Source organism: Dermacentor andersoni, chromosome 1, assembly GCF_023375885.2.
Source record: "Dermacentor andersoni chromosome 1, qqDerAnde1_hic_scaffold, whole genome shotgun sequence".
In the NCBI taxonomy this organism is placed as follows: Eukaryota; Metazoa; Arthropoda; class Arachnida; order Ixodida; family Ixodidae; genus Dermacentor; species Dermacentor andersoni.
The window spans coordinates 270,474,990-270,499,868 of record NC_092814.1 but is presented as its reverse complement, the minus strand read 5'-3'; the positions used below and the strand labels follow the sequence as shown (position 1 = coordinate 270,499,868).

The window sequence follows — 24,879 nt, the reverse complement described above, 5'->3', positions numbered from 1 at the left end:
TCTTTCATGCAAGTTACAAAGCACGCTCCAGAGATTGAAATCCAAATGTATTTCCTGGAACTCCAGCATAAGCATTCCTGCACGGAATTCTACACAGACGCATCAAAGTCGCACGACGGGGTGTCCTATGCAGCCGTCGGTTCATCCTTCTTGGAATCCGATTTACTGCATCCGGAAACTAGTACCTTCACGGCTGAGGCCTACGCAATATTGTCGACCGTGAAGCATATAAGGAAATCAAAACTCAAAAAATCAGTTATATATACGGACTCCCTTAGTGTTGTGAAGTGTTTGATGTCGTTCTGTAAGCACAAAAATCCTATAATAATTGAACTTTATTCCGCCTTATGTAAAGCATATGTATCTAACCAGCATGTAATTATATGCTGGGTGCCTGGCCATAGGGGCATCCAGGGTAACGTTCTAGCGGACCAGATGGCCACATCAATTGCATCACACACTGTTAATTCTACCGCTGCAGTCCCTGTCACAGACCTCAAGCCTTTCTTAAGAAGGAAACTGCGAAACTACTGGCAACGCTTGTGGGACCTGGAAACAAATAATCAGCTGCATGTAATAAAGCCACAATTAGGTTTCTGGCCTCCTGTAACAAAATCCTGCCGGACAGATGTCCTATTCTGTCGTCTAAGAATAGGACACACATTTGGCACGCATAACGTTTTACTCACTGGAAATGAGCCTCCAACCTGTGGGAGATGCGGGGAGAGGCTGACCGTCGTCCACGTCCTCCTGGAGTGTCGGGAAGCCGAATATGAAAGAAAGAAACATTTTCCCTTAGCATACCGGCAGCACATCCCCCTTCATCCTGTTATGTTACTCGGTGCAGAACCGCTCTTTGATACCAGCGCAGTCCTAGGTTTCCTGAAAGATGTTGTATTACATGTAATTAGCCCATACGTTCGTAGCGCCTCCTCTCTATAGAGGATAGCGCTGTGATAGTTGTTTCGTATAGCACATGCCTCTCGTCCCTTGGGTTCAAGGGCTCTGGCGAGGCAGTAGTGCTCTTAGAAAATTTTAGCATCTTACATATTTTGTACATTGCATCATTTTTCCCAATGCATTCTAGTGTTCATAGTACACGTCATTAATCATCGCGATAATTTTATTACGCGTAGATTTTATGCCATGTGCAGCAACGTCTTTTAGGCCCCTTTACAGCCACGTCACACTAGCATCACAGATCCCATTTGACCATTACAAACTCATTAACACTAGATTGGCGCTCTTTGGCCATACCTGGCCCTTGCGCCATTAAACATCAAACATTCATTCAACCGCAGGCAACTGGGCGTTTCGATGGATGGGTGGAGGCGTAAACTAAAGCCTCTTTGCTGTGATGAAGGAGCTTTAGCTTAGATGTAAGTGAGCGGCCTGATTGGTCTGTATGGTCCAGCCACATAATGGCACAGAGCTTAACCAGACAAACAAAGAGCTAATAATGCTCTAACCAAGTGTAAAACATTTTAAACATTTGTAAAAACGATTTACACAAAAATTTACACCAGCAGCAAAGTAAAATACACTTTGTCACTGCTAATTGGGGGCGAGCTCCACCACTGGAAAAGCTGGCGCCACCGTCGGCATGACGTGGCATGAGAGATCACATGGACACAGCGGCCGTGTCGGCTGCTTCGGAAGCGCCGAAGCCAGCTGAAAAGGAAAGTTTAAAGTCCTAGCTGCACTGCGGTTCTGATTAAGTGGTGAGGCTCTCCTGCCTTGGGTGTCTGCTTGACAACATTTGAAAGCACTATAATAGGTAGTGGCTGCCTTTGGAAGCGTGTAGCATGGTAGGCTACTGTTCGGTGCCACAGCGCCGGACGTACACAACAGAGCCCGGTGTCAGCCTTATTCACACGTAGCCGCCGGACAAGAAGCTGCGTGAAGCTTGGCTCATGAAACTTAGAACCGGCAAACAGTCATCGGCTACAACTCGGGTATGCAGCAAGCACAGACGCGAGGAAGATTTCTGCTACAGCACTGGAACTGCCATGTTCGGTAAGTAGCAGAAAACGCGCAGTGAGGCGTTTGCCCACGCTCGGCTGCCAGGCTAATGTCATGACTGTTTGGTCTATGAACTGATGCTAGATACTGGCAAGTTCAGTGGAATGGAAAGGAAGCGGTAAGAAGCACATTAAAAAAAGCATGGCATATGGTCATGTTTGTGTTATGAATTAATGCACTGGATTAGGATACAGATGCAGTGGGAAATCGCACGCTGCAGAACACCGGGAAACATTCAGTACGACGCAACTTGAGAAATAATATTGAAACGTCCAAGAATTTAGAAAAAAAAAAAAGTTTGAATTGTCGCGATGGCACCTCACAGTCGCTGTAGGCGTTAAAGTGTCTATAATGAAATTATTTTTGAACAGCTCTAATAGCATCCACTCAACAATGGTCGCTTGTGTACTGTGAAATGCTCATATTCTGCGGCCTAAAGCTCACAGCACGGTGTGACAATGTGCTCCCAGCGAAAGCGAAACATTGTGTGCAGACATGCATGCAGACGCCCAGTCAGTCGCTGTGAACCCGTGCGATCGCTGCATTGAGGCTTCATTCTGTTATGCTCCATTTGGTTATACAGACAGCCCACTATAAGAATATATTTCACATAGTTTGCTCTCAGCGTTTGCCTACCTTTCATGCAAGAAGCCGGTTCGGGAGACTCCATTGCGGCAACTGCGCGCAGTGGCGTTCACTGTATGTATTCGGTTATGAGATAGCGTCTGCAAACGATTCTGTGCTTTTTCAGTTTGCCCAAGATTATTATAGTGACAGCCAGAACTTCCCTCATTTTGAGAGTACTTATTTAAATGTCCAGGAGCGCTGTCACATGGTGTTTTTACTGAGCGCCGTAAGCCAAACCTATGAAGAGCACACCGCGTGATCCCGCATACTGCGCAAGGGAGGCGCTTCTGACAGATGGCGACTTCGTAAGTCCTCGCCCCCAATTATAATGCTATGTTTGGTTGAGCTCTATGCCACCAGCTGGCTGCATCGTGCATGCCGTTCACGCTTGCATGTCTGTTTATACCGTCAAACGCCCAAGCCCAGTCTCCTTGCGCTTGCGTTTACTCTAATACTGGAAACACGAAACACTATTGTGAAAGTAATCTTCCGACGTAAATTGATGGCCACAAACGTGCAAATCCTGGTGCCGATCGGCTGCCGACAGTCTGATGCACTGCAGCCACTCTGCTCATCTGCTGCCTTGCAGAGGGACACGATGTCAGAGCTCGACATATTGCCAGTCGCTACGTTTGCTGCCCACAATGTAACAAGGGCGAACCATGGTGCTCGCAAAAAGCGAGATCAACACTGACCGCAGAGCTCTCGTCAATACGGATCACATTGTAACACAAACAGACGACACTTGCTGTGTGCTGGAAGACTTTAGTGTAGTCATAAATTGTCCTTGTGTATTCTCTTTCTGTTACTTTGTTTTTTATAGAAACAAATTAACTGACATTCCAACTATTATGAACATTATCGAATCCCAGCCATGGTGGCTGCATTTCGATGGGGGCGAAATGCGGAAACACCCATGGTGCTTAGATTTAGGTGCACATTAAAAAAAAACAAGTTGTCCAATTTCCGGAGTCCCCCACTACGGTGTGCCTAATAATCAGAAAGTGGTTTTGGCACGTAAAACCTTATAATTTTTTTTTTAACTATATGAACATTTGTTTGCCATGAGGTCGGAAAAATTATCAGTGATGCATCCTGGGCCGAGTGGCGTCCTGCGATGGGTAACGATGTACATTTTTAAAACATTATAATAAATTACACACTTTACGCGGAGCACTTAGACACGTGAAATAATGATCAGAAGGGCGTACCCAAACGACTCAGCACATTTGTACAAGATCGTCAAAATTGTTTCAGGGTTCCTTTAGAGAGTCATTACCCTAGAAAACTTTTTTTTTTTTTGAACTAGGAGGCTCGAATTTTTGCATTTGGTATAACTTGAGCTCCTCTTGTGAAATATGCAATCAATTTTATGATAGCTTCTCTGACTGAGTTTTTGTGCACGATGACATGCATAAAACATGCCTGTTTTGTGCACACATTGTTTCAAGGGGATTATTACAAACCAAAATTTTAGTGCACCCCAAGTGGTTACTAATAAACTGTAGGGTGGAGAAGTGTAGTTGAACGAATTATATGCCGGTCTTTTATCAACAGAAAAGAAAAAAAAATGCTTCAAGAAATTATGTCATTTTCTTTAGTATTCCTTTGTTCTATAGTGCTCAAAAAGATTGAATGACACTAATTACAAAAGGTAAATAGATTTCCCCACTCTATGTATCCTGAGGAACTGTGCAAAATTTCATTGGCTGCATGACAATTGCAAAGGGGAAAAATAGCATGCACAGATCTAGGAAACAGGCAAGAACACTGTTTGAGAAAAACGCAATTGAAAGCTTATTTCTGTGCCAAATGGCAAAATTCTCACTCAAAGCAGCTGAAACTAGGTGTGGATATAGTTCAAAGTGTTCACAAGGACTTCTTCTCGCTAGAAGTGGCTACAGTAGATGAGGATACCACAAAACCTCGCAAACTGATCATATCCGACATCAATCATGCTTGCAGCGAGCGCTGCTTTTTGCAAAACTTTCCAGCAGACTTCCACTGCACTTTTCTGGGTCACAGTCAGCATGGCCAGCAGCAGCAGTGTAGCCTGACATGTATGCAAGTATGCAGAAGAAATAATTGCTGAAGGGCACCCACCATTCATACACTTGAACTTGAGTAGAGAAGCAAGGCCCTTGTCCTTGCTTACGGCCTCCAATATGACTGCATTATGGCTTTGCAAATGACTACGGCTTCGTAGTCAATTACAGCTTCGCAAATGACTGCACTTGCACCGCTCCAATGGCTGCCTGTCTCATTCTCTTGGAATGTTGCCAGCTTCTCTGACAAACTCACGAAATCGATAGCATCACAGATATAATCACTGACTCGTTTGCTCGAAGACCACCATGGTGTGATTGCCGCTTAGGTCAAATTTGTCCCACTCGTTTGCTTCTGTTTGCATTTTCTCTTGAACAGTTTGCAACTCCCCTTCTCTCGAAGACGAAAGTCACGCTTTTCAATGTTTGTTGTAAAAAACTCGATACACGAAGCAGAAAAGGTACTTCACTCAGAGGTGATAGGCACCACTCCAGTATAGTGGTATCCAATGGCAGTCTTGCATTCGCATCACATGATTTAAAGGGTCAGTATAAACTCTCGAAAGGCATGGCAAAATGTATTTTATATATATGTTTTCCGTGGATATACAGTGCGAATGCATGCTCTGATTAAGAGAAGAGACCTGAAGCTACCTCCTGAAAGGCGGAAATAATGACCGACTGTGCTGGCATGCAATTCTGCAATTTCTTGAGTCGCCGCGACTCATTCAGATGCGTTTTTTTAGTTACTTCTTGCACATATTTTGTGTTCATTTCTTGCTGCACAGAAGTAGGGTGTTCAAAGACGATTAAACAAGCATAAACGAACAAAAAGAAAACGTTTTTAATGTTTTTCTTTATTTTCTGACTCTCATCTCTTCTTAAATAAGATCAGTGACTGCATTTGATATCACTGATATGTGATTGTCACACTCTCGATTCACAATCATTTCAATGTCATTGTCATTTTGTGTTTTATGTTATCCTAACAAACGAAGTGGTCACAGCTAGATGGGAGTGCAACGCTCTGGCAATCTTTTTGTGGGATATGGTTGTGATTCCGCAATATTTGTGATACCAAGAAACGTTAACTCTTTCATTACCGGTAGAAATATGCCCATTTTTGGTGTGTTTATGTTTTCACATTTTATTTAAAGATGTAGTAGTTGGAACATATACCACAATACAGTAAAAGCTTGTTAATTCAGAACTCGTTAATTTGACATTTCGGATAATTTGAAGTAGCCACGCTGTCCGTCCAACAATGTATTGAAAGCAATATGTAACGTATCCTGCTAATTCATACTTAAATCTGCGCCGCCACCGATGATTCAAATTTCGTGCCATCGTGGATGGGTATAGTGCTAGTGCAAAGGAGCACGTTGGAGACATTGCCGTCACCGCGCAGGCCGCGCAGCTTCGCTCTTTCCATCTGTGGCCCTTTGTTTAGGCCTGACTGGAGAAAGACGCGTTTGCGCCTGGCCAGGCATGGCCAACGGCTCTAATGCAGGTCGGTTCTCGCCCTCTCTCAGGACCTTGGAGATAAAAGTGCAAATGCGGCACTGCACATTTCATTTTTTTTTTGCTTTTTCTTTCTTTGCATTTTTAGATCTTGCTGTTACGTCTTGGAGACCATGCTCTTTCTCTACGAGGTGTTCTGCCGAGAAGCGGCACCGGGTAATGTCTTGAAACATGGCAGCCGTGACATTTGTTGGCGCTTGCAGCACCAAACAGCATAGCCTTTGAGATTCGTGGCTATTAAATGTATCCCAGCATCACTGGGATACGTGTTTGGCCACCTATACGTATAGTGGAACTGTGCAGCCTGCAGCTATGAAAGTACAACGGAGAACAACGTCGCTGCAGGTTGGGGTGTGTTTCACAAGTGCATTTTTGAGCACAGCTCTTGTTCTTGTGCCGAGCGTCGGCGGCACAAAGGCATGTTTAAAGGAACTGTTAACCGATTTTTAAGGACCTAGTTTTTTATGGCGCAATGCAAAGCTCACCCTCAGTAGTGTTTACATATTCAGCGGTCACTTCCAAAAGCTCTTGGATATTTAGTAAGCAGAATTTTTTGATCTGAGCAGCCTCTAAAGAAGTAAAAGTCCCTCCTCCAGCAACGCTGAGGAGTGAGAGTGATGTTGATAACCCGCCTCGCAAATTTTGAAAGCCGCCCATCCTTCCGTTTTCACAGGAGTGAGTGTAACTGTGATTAAACACCTACATTTTGACCTTTTCAACCACTTTTGTAAATAAAAAGCTGGTGAAACAAGTTCGCGTTGTTGTACAGGCATTTCTTATATTTGTACTGCGTTTTTCCCCAAGTACATGCCTACGTCATGGCTGGCGGGCCCCCGTCTTCATTGTTCTGTCGATAGACGAGCCAAGACGACTCATTGAAAACTAAGGAGAAGGAAGCGCCACTTTTCTGCTCACTACAAACGAAGGCTTATCTGCATATTGTAAGTCAGGAAAAACTTATAAAAATGAAAAGTATACTGCATTTCAATACTAATAAAAAGTCTAGTAACCGCATGCACTAGTAGAACGTCACGTGGTGGACCTCCTATACAGCTTCATGTTTTTGCCTCATCCCCGCAGAATTTGAATTAACGAGCTTTTACTGTACATAAAGTTATAACCTGATCACTGGTGTTGATTGACGATTGTTGAACCATATTTTAAGGTGTCCATCTGACGTATGTATTTGCCACTTTCCGCATTCCAACAGATAAACTACATTCCATGAATCACAGTCGAGTTCATATTTAATTAGGTGCTTAAAATTGGAATCGGTGCTTTCTGCCCCTGAAGTTGTCTGCGTGGGTTTGCATACCTTGCATCTGCTTTTCTTGCAAGGACGACAGCCGATGCAAGGCATTGTTTGTTTTTGAGTGTATGATGTAATCTCTTATGCTTTTTAGCCACCTACGATTACATGTGTATAATTGTAGGGTTCATCAATACATTGCTGAATGATACATTCTGTATGATTCATCAATCGTTCAGCAACACATTGCCAATGTACAGTGTTGTGTCATATATAGGGGTGAGCAAATACTGAATAGTAGCTTTCGAATCCAATGTTGAATATCAGAAAATTTATCACAAAGTTGAATGCTTACAAATTTTGGACAAGAAAAGCACTGTGCTTCACATGCTAAGTAGTCTACTAGCATTGCATAAGAAAAATGTAGCAAGCTATCATATCAGTATCTTAGGTACATAGAAATTAAGATACTGTACAGTACGGTCTATTCTAATTAACCCTTTCAGGCGCTGTGTACACAATTGTGTACGCCAAGTCAGTGCATCAGCAGCAAAGGCAGTGATGAAAGTAGTGATATTTAAAATGTGTTGCATATATCTTGCATCATTTGTGATTGGAATTGTGGTACAAGTTTCATTAACACTTGCAAAATGTTTTGGTAAAATGAGTGGGAAGGTAGACAAGTGTTTTTTCTCATGTCAGTATGTCATTGTATGTAGATGGTCTACTTCTTTCATTGTTGTTCAGTGTTTTGCACCAGGCATAATTTTCAAATGGCTGAATAGGTGCTTTTAAGCCTGCTAGGAATGAAATAGTCGATCTTCTCATATCGGATGTACCAGCAATGGGTTTTCACATGAAATCCACATTTTGTAAACGGCGCACGTGCCCTGCAGGGACATGCACAGCACAATATGAGACGAAAAATAAACCACAAAACATTTCTGCCATTTTTCGCCGTTTCTGTTCGGTTGGAGTGTGCAATTCCAAAAACATGTTCTTTGAGCACTGACAAAGTGCTGCCATCTATGTAGTAGAAAACAAAGACCACAATAAACACGCCCCTTCAACACTGACGAAATCGCTGACATCTACATTGTAGAACACGAAAACTGAGTCAGCTTCAAGGCGCTGAAAAAGTGCTGACGCTTGTAGTAAAACGAAAAAGAGGGAAATTACTGCAGATTTCAAAGGCTGGCACTGCAGTCGTCTATGTAGTAGAAGAAAAACAAAGTGGACATTCGGAGTTCGTCCAAATCGCTTTGAACACTGGATTATTGCCATTGATGAGCTGAGCTATTCCAAAGTAAAATTAACCACAATCACGTTGACGAATAGAGCTTGTTCAAAGCACTTAATGGTTTAACAAGGGTTTATGCCATAGAATAGTGCATGTATTGGACGGGATTTCCTTAATTAACGGGGGTCAAATCACCTCAGCTCTTGCTGTATTTTGAGTTTGCGCTTATTTTCACCACAATCATTACATTGCTCTGGTACAAATATGCATAGAAACAAAAAGAAACTGTAGTGGGGAAGGTGGAAGGACAAGCTGCAATTTGAAACTCAGCTTGACTGGCCCCACCTCACAACAAAACGAGGTGGCAAAGTGGCAGCATTTAAAAATGTAATACATGTTATAAAATATATAATACGTGTTATAATACGCACAAAAGTCCATTTATCCATTGAAAGCAAGCTTAGAAGAACTACAAAATATGCTATGGAACATTTTTACTGGTATTATCTCATACAGAACTATGCATTTCTAACAATCCCATCAAGACTTAAACAGGTCATTTCGTGAAAGAAGGCGCAGTTAGTTGCTCAGATGTAACATTAAATTCATTAAGTAGGTTCGGAAGTGTGCAATTTAGCATTTGGAAACCATAGTTTGTTTGGCACTGGGGAATTTTCCAGTACTCACTGTGCCTAGTCAGTCGGGTTGAGGCGTTTCACTCTAGGCGTTAAAATATTGGGGGGCTCCTTAGTGGGAGATATACGAAAGCATAGGACAGGTGATATCCATATTGGTTTTCTTGTGTGCAACATGTTTAGGTGTTTCTTGCTCTGTTGCTTGTTCTGGTCATTGGACTCCGTATCAGTCTGCATACCTACCAACTCTCACAAATTTTTTGTAAAGTTTACGAATTTGGGCGTGCTTTACGATTTTACAAATGTTAAATCAATATTTAAGAAAAATAAATCCTGTTTGGGGAAGTCATTTTGCTCATTGGTCTCCAAGTTAACTTCCTAGACATCATCTCATTCCATCCTAACCATCAGATTCTGCCTCACAGGTAAGGTACAATCTGATGCACAAAAGTATGTCTGTGCTCTCGCAGTTCTTGTGTAAGCAAGAATTGTAAAGCAAGGGGCTCGGACAACCCAGAACAATTTAACATGTGTGCCTGTAGCGAGTTCATTTAAGGCCCTATATCTATTTTAGTAATTATTTTAGAATTTATGTACTAGTATTTATAGATCTAGCTTAGGTATAGGCCTCTATACAGACTTGCTTTTAGGTCATAGTCTAAACTTACAATCTTGATAAATCAAAACACATGTCCTGGCGCTCTTTGGCCTTAGATGCCCTTGCGCCAATAAACTTCAATCATCATCATGCTCATTGTTCTCCAACTGTTCCATTGCAAGTCTTGTAATGGTGAAAGGACACCAAAGGGGTCCTTGCTTCAAGCAAATTCATATGGACAATTTCACAAAGCAGGCAAAATCGGCAATAGCAAGGTTGCTGAAAAAGTAACGTTTATATTGTTACGCGAAGGATGAGTCAGTAAGACGAGCAGCTATTTACATATTATATTTACAACAGCGGTTGCAGCGCTGACCGATTAGATACACAGCACGAGCCCAGTTCGTTCTTCCTCCTCTTTTTTTTCGAGTGATGGCGCCCATGCGCCTCATTCAAACAATCTAATATCACATGCGTGTAGCGTAATCCCCCGGCAGCAGAAGCGACGTCCCAGAGCGTGTAAATGTCATCACTGGGAGGGTGATACTGCTTCAGTTGTGTAATGTGCACGATATCACTGGACTGGGAAGCAGATGGGGTGTCAGGGGTGATCTCGTAGGTGATGGGAGTCACGGCACGAAGCACTTGGTATGGGCCTGTGTAACGAGACAGCAGTTTTTCTGACAGGCCGACCTGACGTGACGGAGACCATAGAAGCACCAAAGAACCAGGCGGGAAATGCACATCTCGGTGTCGCCGGTTGTACAAACGTCTTTGACTCTCTTCGGACTTCAGAAGGCGGTCACGGGCAATTTCTCTTGCGTGGGCACAGCGGGTGATAACGTCAAGTGCATATTCACTGGTCGGTGCCGCGGGAACAGGGAGGGTTGTGTCGAGGGGCAGTGCTGGTTCTCGGCCGAACAGAAGGAAAAATGGGGAATAACCGGCTGTGTCGTGGCATGAAGAATTATAAGCAAACATGACAAACGGTAGAGCGAGGTTCCAGTCAGTGGGGTCTGAAGAGACATATTTCGCGAGCATGTCTGTGAGGTTGCGATTGAGACGCTCCGTGAGGCCATTTGTTTGCGGATGGTATGATGTGGATAGCTTGTGCCTCGTGGCACAGGACTGCAGGATGTCTGTGGTAACTTTTGATGAGAATGTCCGGCCACGGTGTGTGAGAAGTTGTTGCGGAGCTAGATGTGATAAAATCGCGTCGCGTAGAAGAAAATCGGCGACATCTGTGGCGCAGCTTGTAGCAAGCGCTCGAGTGATGGTGTAGCGTGTGGCGTAATCTGTGGCCACAGCGGTCCACCTGTTCCCAGAGGTAGAAAGAGGAAAAGGGCCTAGTAAATCCAAACCAACCCGAAAGAAGGGTTCCTCGGGAATGTCGAGTGGTTGAAGGTACCCAGCAGGGAGCGTCGATGGTGCCTTGCGTCGCTGGCATTTCTCACATGCAAACTTCAAACGGAGCGAGCAAGCCCTGGCCAAAAGAAGCGTTGGCGGATCTGATCATAGGTACGTGACACACCCAGGTGACCTGCAGTGCGGAGGTCATGAAGTTCGTGGAGAACAGCCGAGCAAAGGTGTTTAGGGATCACGAGTTAACAGGGCCATCGGGGTGAACATTGTGGTGGTAGAGTACGCCATCTTGAAGTGTGAATAAGTGTAGGGAACTGTCGGCAAGCGACGATTCCAGGCGGTCAATGATGATACGCAAAAATGGGTCACGGAGCTGCTCGTCGGCGATATGGAGCTGTGGAAAAACAGAGAGAACACAGGCGTCGGTGTCAGTATCAGGCGTAGAGGTCACGTCTTCGACTGGGTAGCGAGAGAGGCAATCTGCGTCCTTGCGTTGGCGTCCCGACTTGTAAGTCACTGCGTCGGAGGGCGCAACGACCGAGCCGGCCAGTAGGATCCTTGAGCGACGAAAGCCAACAGAGCGCATGATGGTCTGTGATTGCTGAGAAGGGCTTGCCATATAAGTATGGGCGGAACTTTTAAACAGCCCAGACGAGAGCAAGACATTCGTGCTCGGTAATCGAATAGTTGCGCTCTGCAGTTGTCAGGAGCCGGCTAGCGTAGGCTATAACACAGTCATGTCTGTGTTGGCGTTGCGATAAGACGGCGCCGATCCCATAACCACTGACATCGGTTCGGACCTCCGTAGGTGCGGACGGGTCAAAGTGGGCCAAGACCGGTGGATTCATGAGAATCTTGATAAGGCGTGAAAATGCGGCAGCCTGAGGGGAACCCCACATGAAAGGCATGTCCTTCTTCAGAAGTTCAGTGAGTGGTCAAGCGATTGCTGCAAAATCTTTCACGAACCATCAGAAATAAGAACAGAGCCCCACAAAACTCTGGATGTCTTTGACAGACTCAGGTACAGGAAAAGCCGTTACTGGTCGAACCTTCTCCGGGTCGGGTTGTACTCCGGAAGCATCGACGAGATGGCCTAGCTCTGTAATCTGTCAGCGCTCGAAGTGGCACTTCAATGAGTTTAATTGGAGCCCAGCCTTGCGTAAGACGTCAAGGATAACTGTGACGTGCTCAAGGTGTGTCTGAAATGTAGGTGAAAACACAAGGACGTCGTCGACGTAACAAAGGCAAGTTGATCATTTGAAACCTTGAAGCAGAGAGTCCATCATTCGTTCGAACGTGGCGGGGTCATTGCATAAACTGAACGCCATAACTTTGAATTGGTAGAGGCCATCTGGAGTGACGAAAGTGGTCTTTTCTTGGTCTTGCTCATCGACGGAAATCTAACAATAACCAGATCAAAGGCCGATGGACGAAAAGTATTTGGCACCGTGAAGACAATCAAGAGCATCGTCGATTCGTGGTAAAGGGTAATGTCCTTTCTAGTAATTCGGTTGAGGTGGCAGTAATCAACGCAGAAATGCCACGAGCCATCTTTCTTTTTGACGAGCACGACCGGCGATGCCCAAGGACGTGGCCAATGCGGTGGCAACGTAAGCAAATGTGCTTGTCCTCAGGAGTTCTCCACTCGGCAGGGTTGCGGTATCTGGGATGGGAATACAGATCGCCGTGAGGCGGAGCAGTCGGCACCGGTCGGGCGTCAGGTCGGGAGACGGAGCAGGCAGCAGGAAAACCTAGGTTTGCAAATTCTTGCCGTGCAACTGCCTGAATGAGGGAGATCGCTGGGGCTGGTTGGTCAATAGTGGGCTCAAGTGGGCGTGAATGGAACGGCACAGGACTTGTAGCCTCGAGTTCCTAGCGAACAATGCGGGTGACATGCTCATTTAAGGGTAGTGAAGCGGTAAGGCCAACGCAAGATGACGTCGCGGCCGTGTTAGGGAGCTGGGAGAACTGTGGAATAACGCGGCGGCTTTTGGCGAGCTCAAAGCGGCAGCACTCCTTGACAATGACGTCAATGGTGGACACATTGTTCAAGACCAACAAGTTGAAGGCGTCGTCCGCGATCCCTTTAAGTACATGGCCGACTTTGTCAACCTCGGCCATTTTCTCATCGACTTTCCGGCAAAAAGCGAGCACGTTTTGCATGTATGAGACATATGATTTGGTAGAAGACTTAACTCGGGTAGAAAGCTCTTTTCTAGCAGCCAGCTGCCGACCGGTGGGATTTCCAAAGAGGTCGACGAGCTTCTCCTTGAAAGCATCCCAGCTAGAGATCTCGCCCTCGTGGGTCCGAAACCAGACATGAGGAGTTCCGCCCAAGTAGAAGAGGACATTGGCTAGCATATTGGTAGGGTCCCAGCGGTTGCTTTGGCTAACACGCTCATACAGGTTGCGCCAGACCTCAACGTCGACATTATCTTGGTCGGAGAATAGGCCAGGATCGCGCGGATTGGCAACCGTAACGTACGTTGTTGTTGAGGTCACAGGAGTAGAAGGAGACGCGGTGTCGTCACTGGGAGCCATGGCGGAAAGCAGGACGGTGCGGAGCTCCATGGCGAGGACGGGGAACGGCACCCTCCACCGCAATGTTATGCGAAGGACGAGTCAGTAAGACGAGCAACTATTTACAGGTTACATTTACAACAACGGTTGCAGTGCTGACCGGTTAGATTCACACGGCAAGCCCAGTTCGTTCTTCCTCCTCTTTTTTTCGAGTGATGGCGCCCACGGGCCTCGTTCTATCAAATATCATACGCATGTAGCAATATTACAAGAATGTGTTGCTTGTCAGTCTTCGCTGTTCCTAGTTCAATGCTTCTTGTTTGATGCATCCAAAGGTAAAGCATTTTAAATAAAATGCATATGTATGTCTCAAGATATGTGCATTCAGGCAATGCTTTAAAAAAGGAATGCATAGTAGCCACCTCCCCTCATCGGTTTCATGTTCCCAGGATTTTACAAACTTTAATTTTGACATGTTGGCAGGGAAGTCTGTGATATATATCTACTCATTATGGTTAATTCCTAAGCGTCATGTATAGCAACAACCGATCGTAGCACATGCCACCCATTCAAGTGCCACATGAGTCACGTCCCTGTTCACACATCTTGTGGGAACCATCTTGTGAAGTATAAGTGTACGCAATAACTTCCTCTACTGTGCTGTACACCCATTAAGACGCAGCCTTTGTTCTTCCACTGTCTTGTTTTCTAGGCGCTTACACTTCACTCCAAAGCCTTTCCAAACCTGTACTTGAGTGAAACCCTTGTGCCTAGCAGTCTTTGCAGTTCTATGTGCCTAGCTGGCTTTCATTGCCTCTCTTCCATCCCCACACTGGTGCGTTCTGCCTCAACACTCCTCACCCTCTTGTTGTCACACACACTCCATCCCTTTTGCACTCTCCTCGGGAGGCGTTTTTGGGTGCAGATGCTGGTCAGGTCCAGCACCTTTCCTGTATAATTCTTTCACAGTAGAAACTCCGGATGGTCAAAATAATCCTAAGCCCTCCCTTGTGTTAGCCGTCATAGCTCACTATGTAGGTTTTGGACATAATGCCCCAACAATTGAAAGGACTGATATGTAGTAAAAATATAGGCAACATCTGATGTACACCTTCTGTCTTTTGGAAATAATGCCTGAATAGTTAGCTCAGTCTGCTCCCACTTCTTAAGAATGAACTTCAGTTTGTGTTGTATTGGATACCATCGTGGCTAAAGCATTGGGGAAAGCCTGCTTGAAGGTTATAACATTGTATACCTTCGGAAAATATGTCCATGAAAGCAGGCCATGTCAGGCTTGAAGAAAATGTACCCTCTTGATAAGAAAAGGAATAGAAAGGAGTGGAAGCTAACACTATATATGGCATGGCAGATGACATGCCATATATGCATCTGTGCATGTAACAATTCTTGTAGAAGAACAGGGGAATATTGCAGGGTCTGTGTTATATAGTTTGCGTAATGCCTGCTAACTGCTCCAGAAGATCGCTTTGCTGCCTTAAAGTGAGCTTTTAGCTGCTTTTAAAAGTGCTCCTACTTGACTTGGACAAGTTGCATCACTACAGTGTCTGTTTAATAGACGTATGCCCAATCCATAATGTTAAAGAATTTGCTGTAAGTAAACAGCTCTTACGTGCAAAGTATACTCACTTGAATACTGGTTGGTCATTGAGACTAAATGTGATTGGTGGCATACCTGGTTTGTGCACAAGCACTGTCATATCGTTGCACAGCATTGCTGCATTCATGTGAAAGTGGCTTATTTGCATGAATGCTTAAATGTTAGGGAATTGCATTTGTTGCCTAAATAAAGATTCTGGATGCTTTACAGCAGGCAGCCCAGCCTTCCATAGCAAAGCCAGCTGACGGTCAGCAGCACGGGTCAATCTTGACATCAACTCCTCCCAGGTCAACCATGCCATCAGACACTAAGGATGGCATCTTGACACCAAAACCGTTTGTGCTGTCTGAAGGGGGTGCACAGTCATTTCTTACGTCAACACCTCTCGCGCGCACTGAAGCAGCAGCATCAAGCGGTGGTTCATCTGGTGCTCCATTGGCACGGTCCATGCCCTCAGAGCAATCTCAATTGGTGCGTATTTATTATTCCTGAAAAAAAAAAAAAAGTGCTCAGTACAGTACGAATAGTAACTTCATCCATCTGTGGTGGCGCTATTTTATTTTATTTTATGTATTTTATTTATTAGAATAATTTTGTCTACAGCTAATGGCAGGGTTAGTAGTATTGGTTTAATTGTGCAGTGGTGTGTGATAACTCACTACACGTGGAGTCATAAATAAATTCCAGAATTTCAGTTGCACCTCAATAGTATAACAAACCTCGATTAATGTGAGGTGTAACAAACTTTTTTAATTTCCCGATCTTAGTTTTCTCGAAACTGATCTAAAGTAAATACTCATAAACTTGACGGCTTTAGAACTGTGGGAAAATTCCTACATGACCAAAGAAGTTTCAAGCTATGCAAATATTCTTTGTACTGGCCGTGCATTGTGAATTTAGGAACTTTAATTAATCTGCAATCCAGCAGCTGCTGTCTACACGTAAAAATAGCAGCATATTACTCAAAGCATGCCGATATTGGCACTGGCCTTCTGCAGAACACACTGGTGTGTCGGAGTCCAGAGTGTGCTCAGTCTTGCTTTGTCAAGTACATACTCATGCGGCCCACTGCCAGTTGTTCTGCTGCTCATGATGTGAATGTTAATTAATCAAATGGTGTGTATTTTAAATAATTATGGGGCTTTACGTCTCAAAACCACAAACGGATTATGAGGCACATTGTAATGGGGGAGTCCGGATTAATTTTGACCACCTGATTTTCTTTAATGTACACCTAAATCTAAGTACATGGGTGTTCTTGCATTTTACCCCCAACGAAATGCAGCCGCCATGGCCGGGATTTGATCCCACAGCCTCATGCTTAGCAGCACAACGCCAAAGCCACTACGCTACCACAGCGGATAATTCGTACCAAGTGGATAGGCATGTGCATGTGAACAATGCGCATGTGCAAACATCACTGGTAATGAGATGTGTGGACCAGCTTTACTGGTAATGTTGGTAAAATCTTAAATGCACTACATAAAAGGAGTAAGGAATCGGCACCCCCGGCAAGAGGCACCATCTAGATAAGCTCTCTGCTGTTGTTTCCCTTTTTTTTTGCATCCCTCTTTTCTGCTTGTTTGTCCTGCGGGTTCACAGTGCTTTGCGCCCATCACAAAAAATAAAAACTAAGTTGTAAATATACATTGGTGAAAAGTCTTGGTTAGGTCTTGGTTAAGTCATCTTGGTGGGGTCTGACAAGATGTGAAGAAGTGCATTTGTGGATATTACATGTATAGTCTGTTATTGCTTGAGATTCTTGCAAAATTTTATTCATACGTGTGTACAGAGCAGATGCAAAAAGAATACATCTCAATTCATGGTGCATTACTTGTGAAATAATGTAATGCTCCATGTCTGTGTATATTGTGAGGGTCTGGTATACTGATCCCTCACGATAGCTACAGTGCATTGTTTGGCCTTCTTATAGGGCCTTCTGAACCTGAACATTACCCACCGTGGTTGATCAGTGGCTATGGTGTTGGGCTGCTGAGCACGAGGTCACGAGATCGAATCCCAGCCACGGCGGCCGCATTTTGATGGGGGCGAAATGTGAAAACACCCGTGTACTTAGATTTAGGTGCACGTTAAAGAACCCCAGGTGGTCGAAATTTCCGGAGTCCTCCACTACGGCATGCCTCATAATCAGAAAGTGGTTTTGGCACGTAAAATCTCATAATTTAATTTTTTTTTATTTTGAACCTGAACATTATTGTATTATCCCGCCTGTGTACTGTTTTGTTGGTCAATCTTCCATTTTTCTGACTTTTGCACTGTGGTGCTTCAGCTCTTTGTTCAATTTGGCTTTATCACCCTTCATACATTATGTCTAACCTTTGCTTATGGATTACCTGTACTAAACTGTGCTTTAGAATCCAACCAATATGTGCTTTGAAATGCATAGTTGCCGCTTAAAAGACACAAATGCACAAACATAGATACATTGACAACATGCACACATTGAGAAACATGTAGTGTGGGTCTTTTAGGCGACAAATATGTATTTCGGTAAGTACCAACTAGGCCAAGAAGCAGTTCTTCTCAACGTGTGTTTTGTTGGACATCAGGAATAGATCATAGTAATAACAGGAAGGACATATTGACATGGAACATATTAGCACTGTATACATATTATTTTGTATAGTACGTACTCCTGTGAGCAAAACTGTACAGGCTGTAGTTATCAGGAAAAATCAGTTTCTTGGCAGCCTGTGCTTAAGTCCTAAAAGTGACAAATGCAGTGCAGCACTTCGCACATTGAGTATGCATGCTTAGACCCCACTGTAGGTTGGCTTTTTTTTTTTATGGACCATATACATTTGCTCAAAGGGGTAAACTAAGGTCAACAAAAAATTTTAGGGCATATCTTGGAAACTGAATTTCCTCTGTGTACCTCTGCCTTGCCCACTTGGCACTACTACTAGCGAGAGAGAGTTTTGGTATAGCGTCAAATGCTTATGTTAGCATCAGCGAGCTATACAATGCTAACACTGTTGTATGCTGCAGAGCATGGCATGAACTAGTCCTTTAAAGTAGCGGAATTGAGTGAAACATAAACATAAATGGCTGCCACCTAGATGTTAAAGTTTGCAAGTACAGGTAAATCAAATATACATACAAAATATTAATCTAATCCTATGCTGTATCCGTATTATCAACACAACACCGACCACAATGGCAATGACCAATTTGTAAAAAATTAAGCTGTGCTGCCATCTACACAAAATACAAAGTGAAAGAAAAAATTCGTAACCATGGCCTCTGAAATCTGGCATCACACTTCGCTTGTGATGTGCACTGCAAAATCTCAAAGCCATGTACAGCCAATAGTATATAGCTGTTCCTGTTAAGCCTAAAACTCTGGAAAATCGAGAATGAACTTAGAAACAGCGCCATATTGTCTGTAATGCTTTGCTGTCGAAGGATAGTGAAGCAAACCTAAAGCAAATACATGTATCAGTTGAGAACATGTGGAAAAAGTGTGTAGGATGGTGACAGTGGCTACTGTGACAGGTGCTACCATGTTCCCTCATGCAAGGCTTCCCTTATGTGTGTTAGTGTTTGTAGCACCAAATTCCAGAAATAGTTTATGCTCGCGATAGCTGTAGCATCGCTGATGTGCTCGACATATGCACTATGTATCATACAACACTAAATCCTTATGTTTGCTGCTATACTCTGGCTAAAACTCTCTATTACTTCGCTTATTGTAAAAAAGCAACTGTATAAAGTAACCAACTATCAAAACTCTTTACACCTCTAATCAAGAAAAAAAAAAAATTGTGTTGATGCACCGTGCCTTTTTGCTGCTCAGTAGGTGTACTAAAACGATTAAATGTCTGTTCAAGTTCCTTGCAGTAGGCTGAAAACCTACGATGAATATACGTATCTCATTACGAAAGTGCTATAGATGTGAAATTAGTGAAAATGATGACAATAACTTCATAAGCTCATTTATTAATGCTACCAAGTGTCTAGTTAGCCTAAAACGAAACTGCATGAAAAAAGTCGCATCCTTGTAGCAAATAGTAAAATAAGTTACAGGCAGGAACAGAGCTAAGCACACGAGCAAAGTGAAGGCACACAGAAAATGACACGTTGTGCTTATTGACAACTGTTATTTCTGTCTGACAATGTGTCATTTTTCTGTGTACCTTCACCTTTGTCTGTGTGCTTATCGCTGTTTCCACCTGAATATACAAAAAAAAAACAGCTAGCCGATGCCATCACGTTAATCTGAAATAAGTGTTTTTGTTCACCAATTTCCAAAATAGGCATTTATGGGCATTATAAAAGCGATGCGAAACAACCTAATCTGAGATTAGAGTGTAGTAGACAGTGATTGAGTGGGCCGAACAGCGCTCTCCCACCGAGCCGCCGTGTGTGGAAAAATCGTGCAAGGGCACTGCAAGCGAATTGGATTAGGGCGGAGACACACTTTCCGGCATATTCAACGTAATTTTGCTGCGCACGCTGAGACCTATTGCATGCGTACGCTCTTATAATGGTGCTTTATTTCAACTGCAAAGTTATATTGATTCTTTTTGCTACACATACATGTTTGAGACGGGTTATATAACATGACGTCTTCAATTTTGCTGTTGTTGTCAAGTGCGTCGTCTGCTAGCGAGCAAGCATTCGTTGCATGGGTGTTGGCGGACGCCCAGTTTTTCTTGCAGAAGGTCTGAGCAGTGCAATTGTTTAGCGTTTTACTTGCTTTGTTGCGCCCACAGCTCTTGTTGGCCGGTACCAAATGTAGCTTTAGCTAGGTGAACTGCTGTATTTAACACTGTTTTCCAAAGATAACATGCAATTTTTGCCACAGAAGCCGCCTATCTCCAACATGGAGGTACGTAAGAAAATTTTATTGATATTGTGTCATTTTGTGCACGCTTCCTGTTGGTGGGATATTGACCAGTGACAACGATCAAAGAAAACAATATTATGGTGAAATAAACCAGGTTTATTAAGTGCATGTCGTGAAGAGATGCAGGTGACCAATGCACTTGCAGGTACACCTAAGGGTACATGGACATATATATCCACGACCTATATGTAAGAGAAAAATTATCAGATATGCTAAATGCACTGACTGAAAGTGTAAAAACTCCCGACCGGAATAAGCGTGTTTCTTTTAAAAGCTGCACCAGCTCCAGGTGAACTAATAGACTTTCCAAGAAAAGGAATCAAGGCAATTATTGGATGTTAATATAAACAACAGTTTAAGGGAAAATATATTGCCTATGAACTCAGATTGAATTGGGGAGACCGGGTAGTCTTTACCAATGTCATACCTGCCAACCCTCCCGATTCGCCCGGGAGACTCCCGATTTTTTACTGAACTTTCCGATTGTACGATCACTGTCTTATATCTCTCAAAAAGTGGTCTCTGTTCACGCAATAATGGTTTTTGCGAAACCGGCGCCGCGGAATCTATAGCCACATCGTAATCATCAGCATCACCAACAACGGCTGCACTAGCACCATCGGTATCATAAACTAAGCAGCCGACTACAGTGCCTAGTACGCCGACCAAAGGAAGATCCAATGTAGCTCTTGCATTTCATGCATGCCTTCCTCCATGGTGCATCTTGTTGTTGCTGCTCGTGTGTACAATTAGTGTTGGCTGGGCCGTCTGTGTGCGGTGCACTGTGTAAAGTTAGAATCCTCATGTGCTTGATGCCATGGCGCTATCAAAGCCCAAGGAAAGGTATTTGCAGAAGTTTTTGCGATCTTATTCTTCTGAATTTCTGTGCTTTTTGGCATCAAGAAAAGGAGAACATTTTGCATCTTGTACAACGTGTGGATGCGATGTCACCGTGTCTCGCGGTGTCAAAGGCGACTTGAAACTGCACGTTTCCACGGCGAAGCATCAAAGCTATGTTCGCACTGCTGAGCAGCAAGGCAGCGTAGTGAACTTTCTCTAGAAGAAGTATGACGACAGTGTTGTACGTGTGGAGTGCCTGTTTACAGGATTCCTCGTCGAACACAACCTACCCTTTAGTGTCAGCGACTACGATGGGCCTCTTCTACTAAAAACATTTCCGAAATCTGAAACTCTGCACCACAACTCTGAAGAATGCAGAAGTGGCCAACCTGAAATTTATTTCGCAGGCATTGCTCTCGAGTCTTCGTTTCTTTATTCAGAGTTTTCCTCAGCTGCTGCCCCGTGATGCTAATGAATCTGCTGAAGGCGCTTTAGACGCTCTCGAAGCTACACTACAGGCACACAGTCTTCCAGAGGAGATTCTGAAAGATGAAAGGTGGGATGTGCAGTGGTCTAGGGTTGGAAAAATGAAAAACACTGATGGAAAACAGATGTTTCACCGAGTTGCCTAGGTAATGCTGGATTTACTCGTGATACCGCATAGGAACGCAGAGTGAGAGGATTTTTAGCACGGCACGAAGAACGAAGACTGAGTTCCGCTCATCAATGTGCAACACAACCCTCCAATACCTGCTGCTAGTGAAGGGCCGTCAGTCTGGACCATGTTTTGAGCAAAGCTATGCCGACAAATTTTTGAAGTGAGCAAAGTCTGCTAATGCAAGGCCCTGTAAAAGGATTCATCGAACACTGACTGAAAGTTTGAACGAAACATCGCCCCCCCAGTCCCACTGGAAGTTGAAACAGTTAACGCACCCCCCACCCTTCCTCCCCGTTCACGCAAATAAAAAGTCTCCAGATTTTTTATCTCGCCAGGTTGGCAGGTATGCAATATAATCTCTTTGGCATGTCTTGGGGTCTCCATCAATGTGCCAACAGGCGATGTGAAGTAGAAACATATAGTCTGATCGAATGGTATTTGCTATTCTGATCGTATTCGACTTCAGAATTCACTATTAAAAATTCAGAGCCATTCCACTCTATGAAGGTGGATGACCAGCGGAGCTGTATGTAACTGTAAAGAAAAAAAAAATGAAACAGCAAAACAGTATAACACTAATCTGCACATTGTTATGTTTCTTTGTTTTTACGTTTATCTCGTGACCACAGTAATTATGGCTTTGTAGTCGCAATGATAGATGGTCATGGTCTCTGTAATAACACTGGAGTTGGTTCTTTGTGAATGTTAGTTTTATGCACGACCGATGGCGCGGCGTGGAGACATTGGTCTTGGTGTAACATTGAAGGCCGTACCTTTCCAAGAGAAACACCAAGAACCATTTTCCATCGGGACGAGACACATCAACGTTAGTCGCCCACAATGACGATGGGATTGGAGTCCACGAGAACGATGCACCCAAATGTGTCGATCATAAAGTCTTCAAGGTCCCTCTTTGACGTTCCGGGATTAACGTATACGGTGGCAACAACGATTCTGTCCCCAGTCTGTACGGCACAAGCATCGGCACATTCCATGGCAAGCCTATCGGCTGTCGTCGGCAAGGCATAGGGCACAACAGCTATGCTGTCGTTGTTTGCTTAGATAGCAGTGCATCAAACCATCATCCATCGCCCATCACCACTTTTAACACATCTGGCCTCAAATTCAGCTGGGACGCATACGCTGATACGATTTTGCCTTATGCTTAAGCTATTTTAGCTCTACATTCGCCACCATCGTTTTTGCCTACACACATAATAAAACGCTGGAAACTATCCTAAGACAACTCCACTGTAAAATGATCTAATAGCTGTTTCCATTCGAACAGCACTTTTGAAGTGTCAAAGGTGAAGGGCCGTTGCAAGTGAGAACTCTTATTCCGAATGATGTGCTGCTAGAGAGTCGTGGCTGTTGAGCAGAGGCACACCAGTTATTGAGAGAATTAATGCATTCTCAATTGCAATTAATGCATGCTAATCGGTTCTGCTCAACAAGTTCCTAGCTGCCATCCAATATAACGGTCCCGTTTTGGGGCACCTTGTAAATCTGCTAACTTGATTCAGGCAAGGAAAAAAAATTTTTTTTACAGTCTCACTATGTCTGCAAGGCATTAAAACTGGGTGCCTAATGTGGTACCACACTTACCTTCTTCAGTTAACACAGCAGATCTACAAATATCTCTCCATGTATGTGAGGCATGCTGTTCCTTTTAATTGCTTCATTATGTTCCTTACGATAGGGCACCGGATAACTGAAAGTAGCTGTTTATAATACAGAAGCTGCTTAGTTGAGCGAACGTACCGTTGGGAACGGCATTACATTTACGAGACGTGCGCAACGGCTGCGGCCGTGGCGGCAGCCTCGAATGCTTCCATGTCATAAGCATGACATGGTTTTCTCAGAAATCAGACTCGAGAATAATTTCTTTCGTTTTCACCCCTAAAAATAAAGCTGAAGACACAGCTACCTTCTTTCTTTTTCTGTTCCTATTCTTAAATAAACAAATTCTGGCGTTTTACTTCTGGCGATATGATTATGAAGCATCCTGTTCGATTCTCACCACCTGGGGTTCTTTAATGTGCACTTAACAGAAGTACATGAGTGTTTCTCCACTTCGTTCCCATCGAATTCCAGGACCTGGTTTGAACCTATGAGCTTGAGTTTAGCAGCGCAACACCATATCCACTATTTAGCCACTAACTAGGCTACCGCGCCACTTTGAAAAAAGAAAAAAAAAAAAGCATGGACTGGACAAAAAAAAATTTCACACGGCTTATGGGCCAAATATTAGCGTATATAATGGGTACCTAAAACTGTTTCCGGTGCCCGAGGTCCGACTGCAATAAAAAAGCCTGTACCAATTACTCCGCATTCTTTTACGCGAGGAAGACTGAAGCATAAATGGAACGTTGCGCTGTAGTTTTTTTTTCTTCCTTTTTCTATAAGAATGCTTCCCGTAAATCCGAATACATGGTGCCGGATGGGGCAGATTTGTTTTATTTGTTTGAAGCAGTAAGCAGGAAGTTTACATATGTTCTTCCTTTGCATTTCGCACGACCTACTGATGAAAAACAATATGTGCAGAACACAGACAAGAGATATATGCTGCTTGAAGAATAAGAAAAATATTTGTTCTCCAAAGGAAACCGCACAATAACACAGTAGAATGAAAGCTGACACTGCGGCCACAATGCACGCGCAATCACCGAGCGGCATTAGAAAAAAATGAAGTAAAGAAGAGAAAGAAAGGCATCCTAATGCATAAATAAATGTCATATGCAATAATTAACCCCGTTTGAGCGGTTTGAATGCATATTGGGGGCGAGCTCCATCACTGGAAAAGCTGGCGCCACCGTCGGCGTGACGTGGCATGAGGGATCACGTGGACACAGCGGCCTTCGGAAACGCCAAAGCGAGCTGAAAACGAAAGTTTAAAGTCCTAGCTGCGCTGCGGTTCTGATTAAGTGGTGAGGATTTACCGCCTTGGGTGTCTGCTTGACAACATTTGAAAGTACTATAAATAGGTAGTGGCTTCCTTTGGAGGCTTGCAGCATAGTAGGTTACTGCTCGGTGCTGCAGTGCCGGATGTACGCAATGGAGCCTAGTGTCAGCCT

At 44.0% G+C, this 24,879-nt stretch overlaps 1 protein-coding gene across 4 annotated transcripts in view; it reads left to right on the top strand.

Annotated features, from left to right (window-relative positions):
• Nup214 (nuclear pore complex protein Nup214) overlaps window positions 1-24,879 on the top strand; it is a 356,899-nt gene that overhangs the window by 190,710 nt on the left and 141,310 nt on the right. For 3 of the 4 annotated variants that reach the window (XM_055063141.2, XM_050195519.3, XM_055063140.1), the window contains exon 21: window positions 15,648-15,908. In XM_055063141.2, coding sequence (XP_054919116.1) covers window positions 15,648-15,908 — 261 coding nt within the window. The remainder of the gene's footprint in view (window positions 1-15,647; window positions 15,909-24,879) is intronic. The other variant, XM_055063139.2, reaches the window with a different exon arrangement.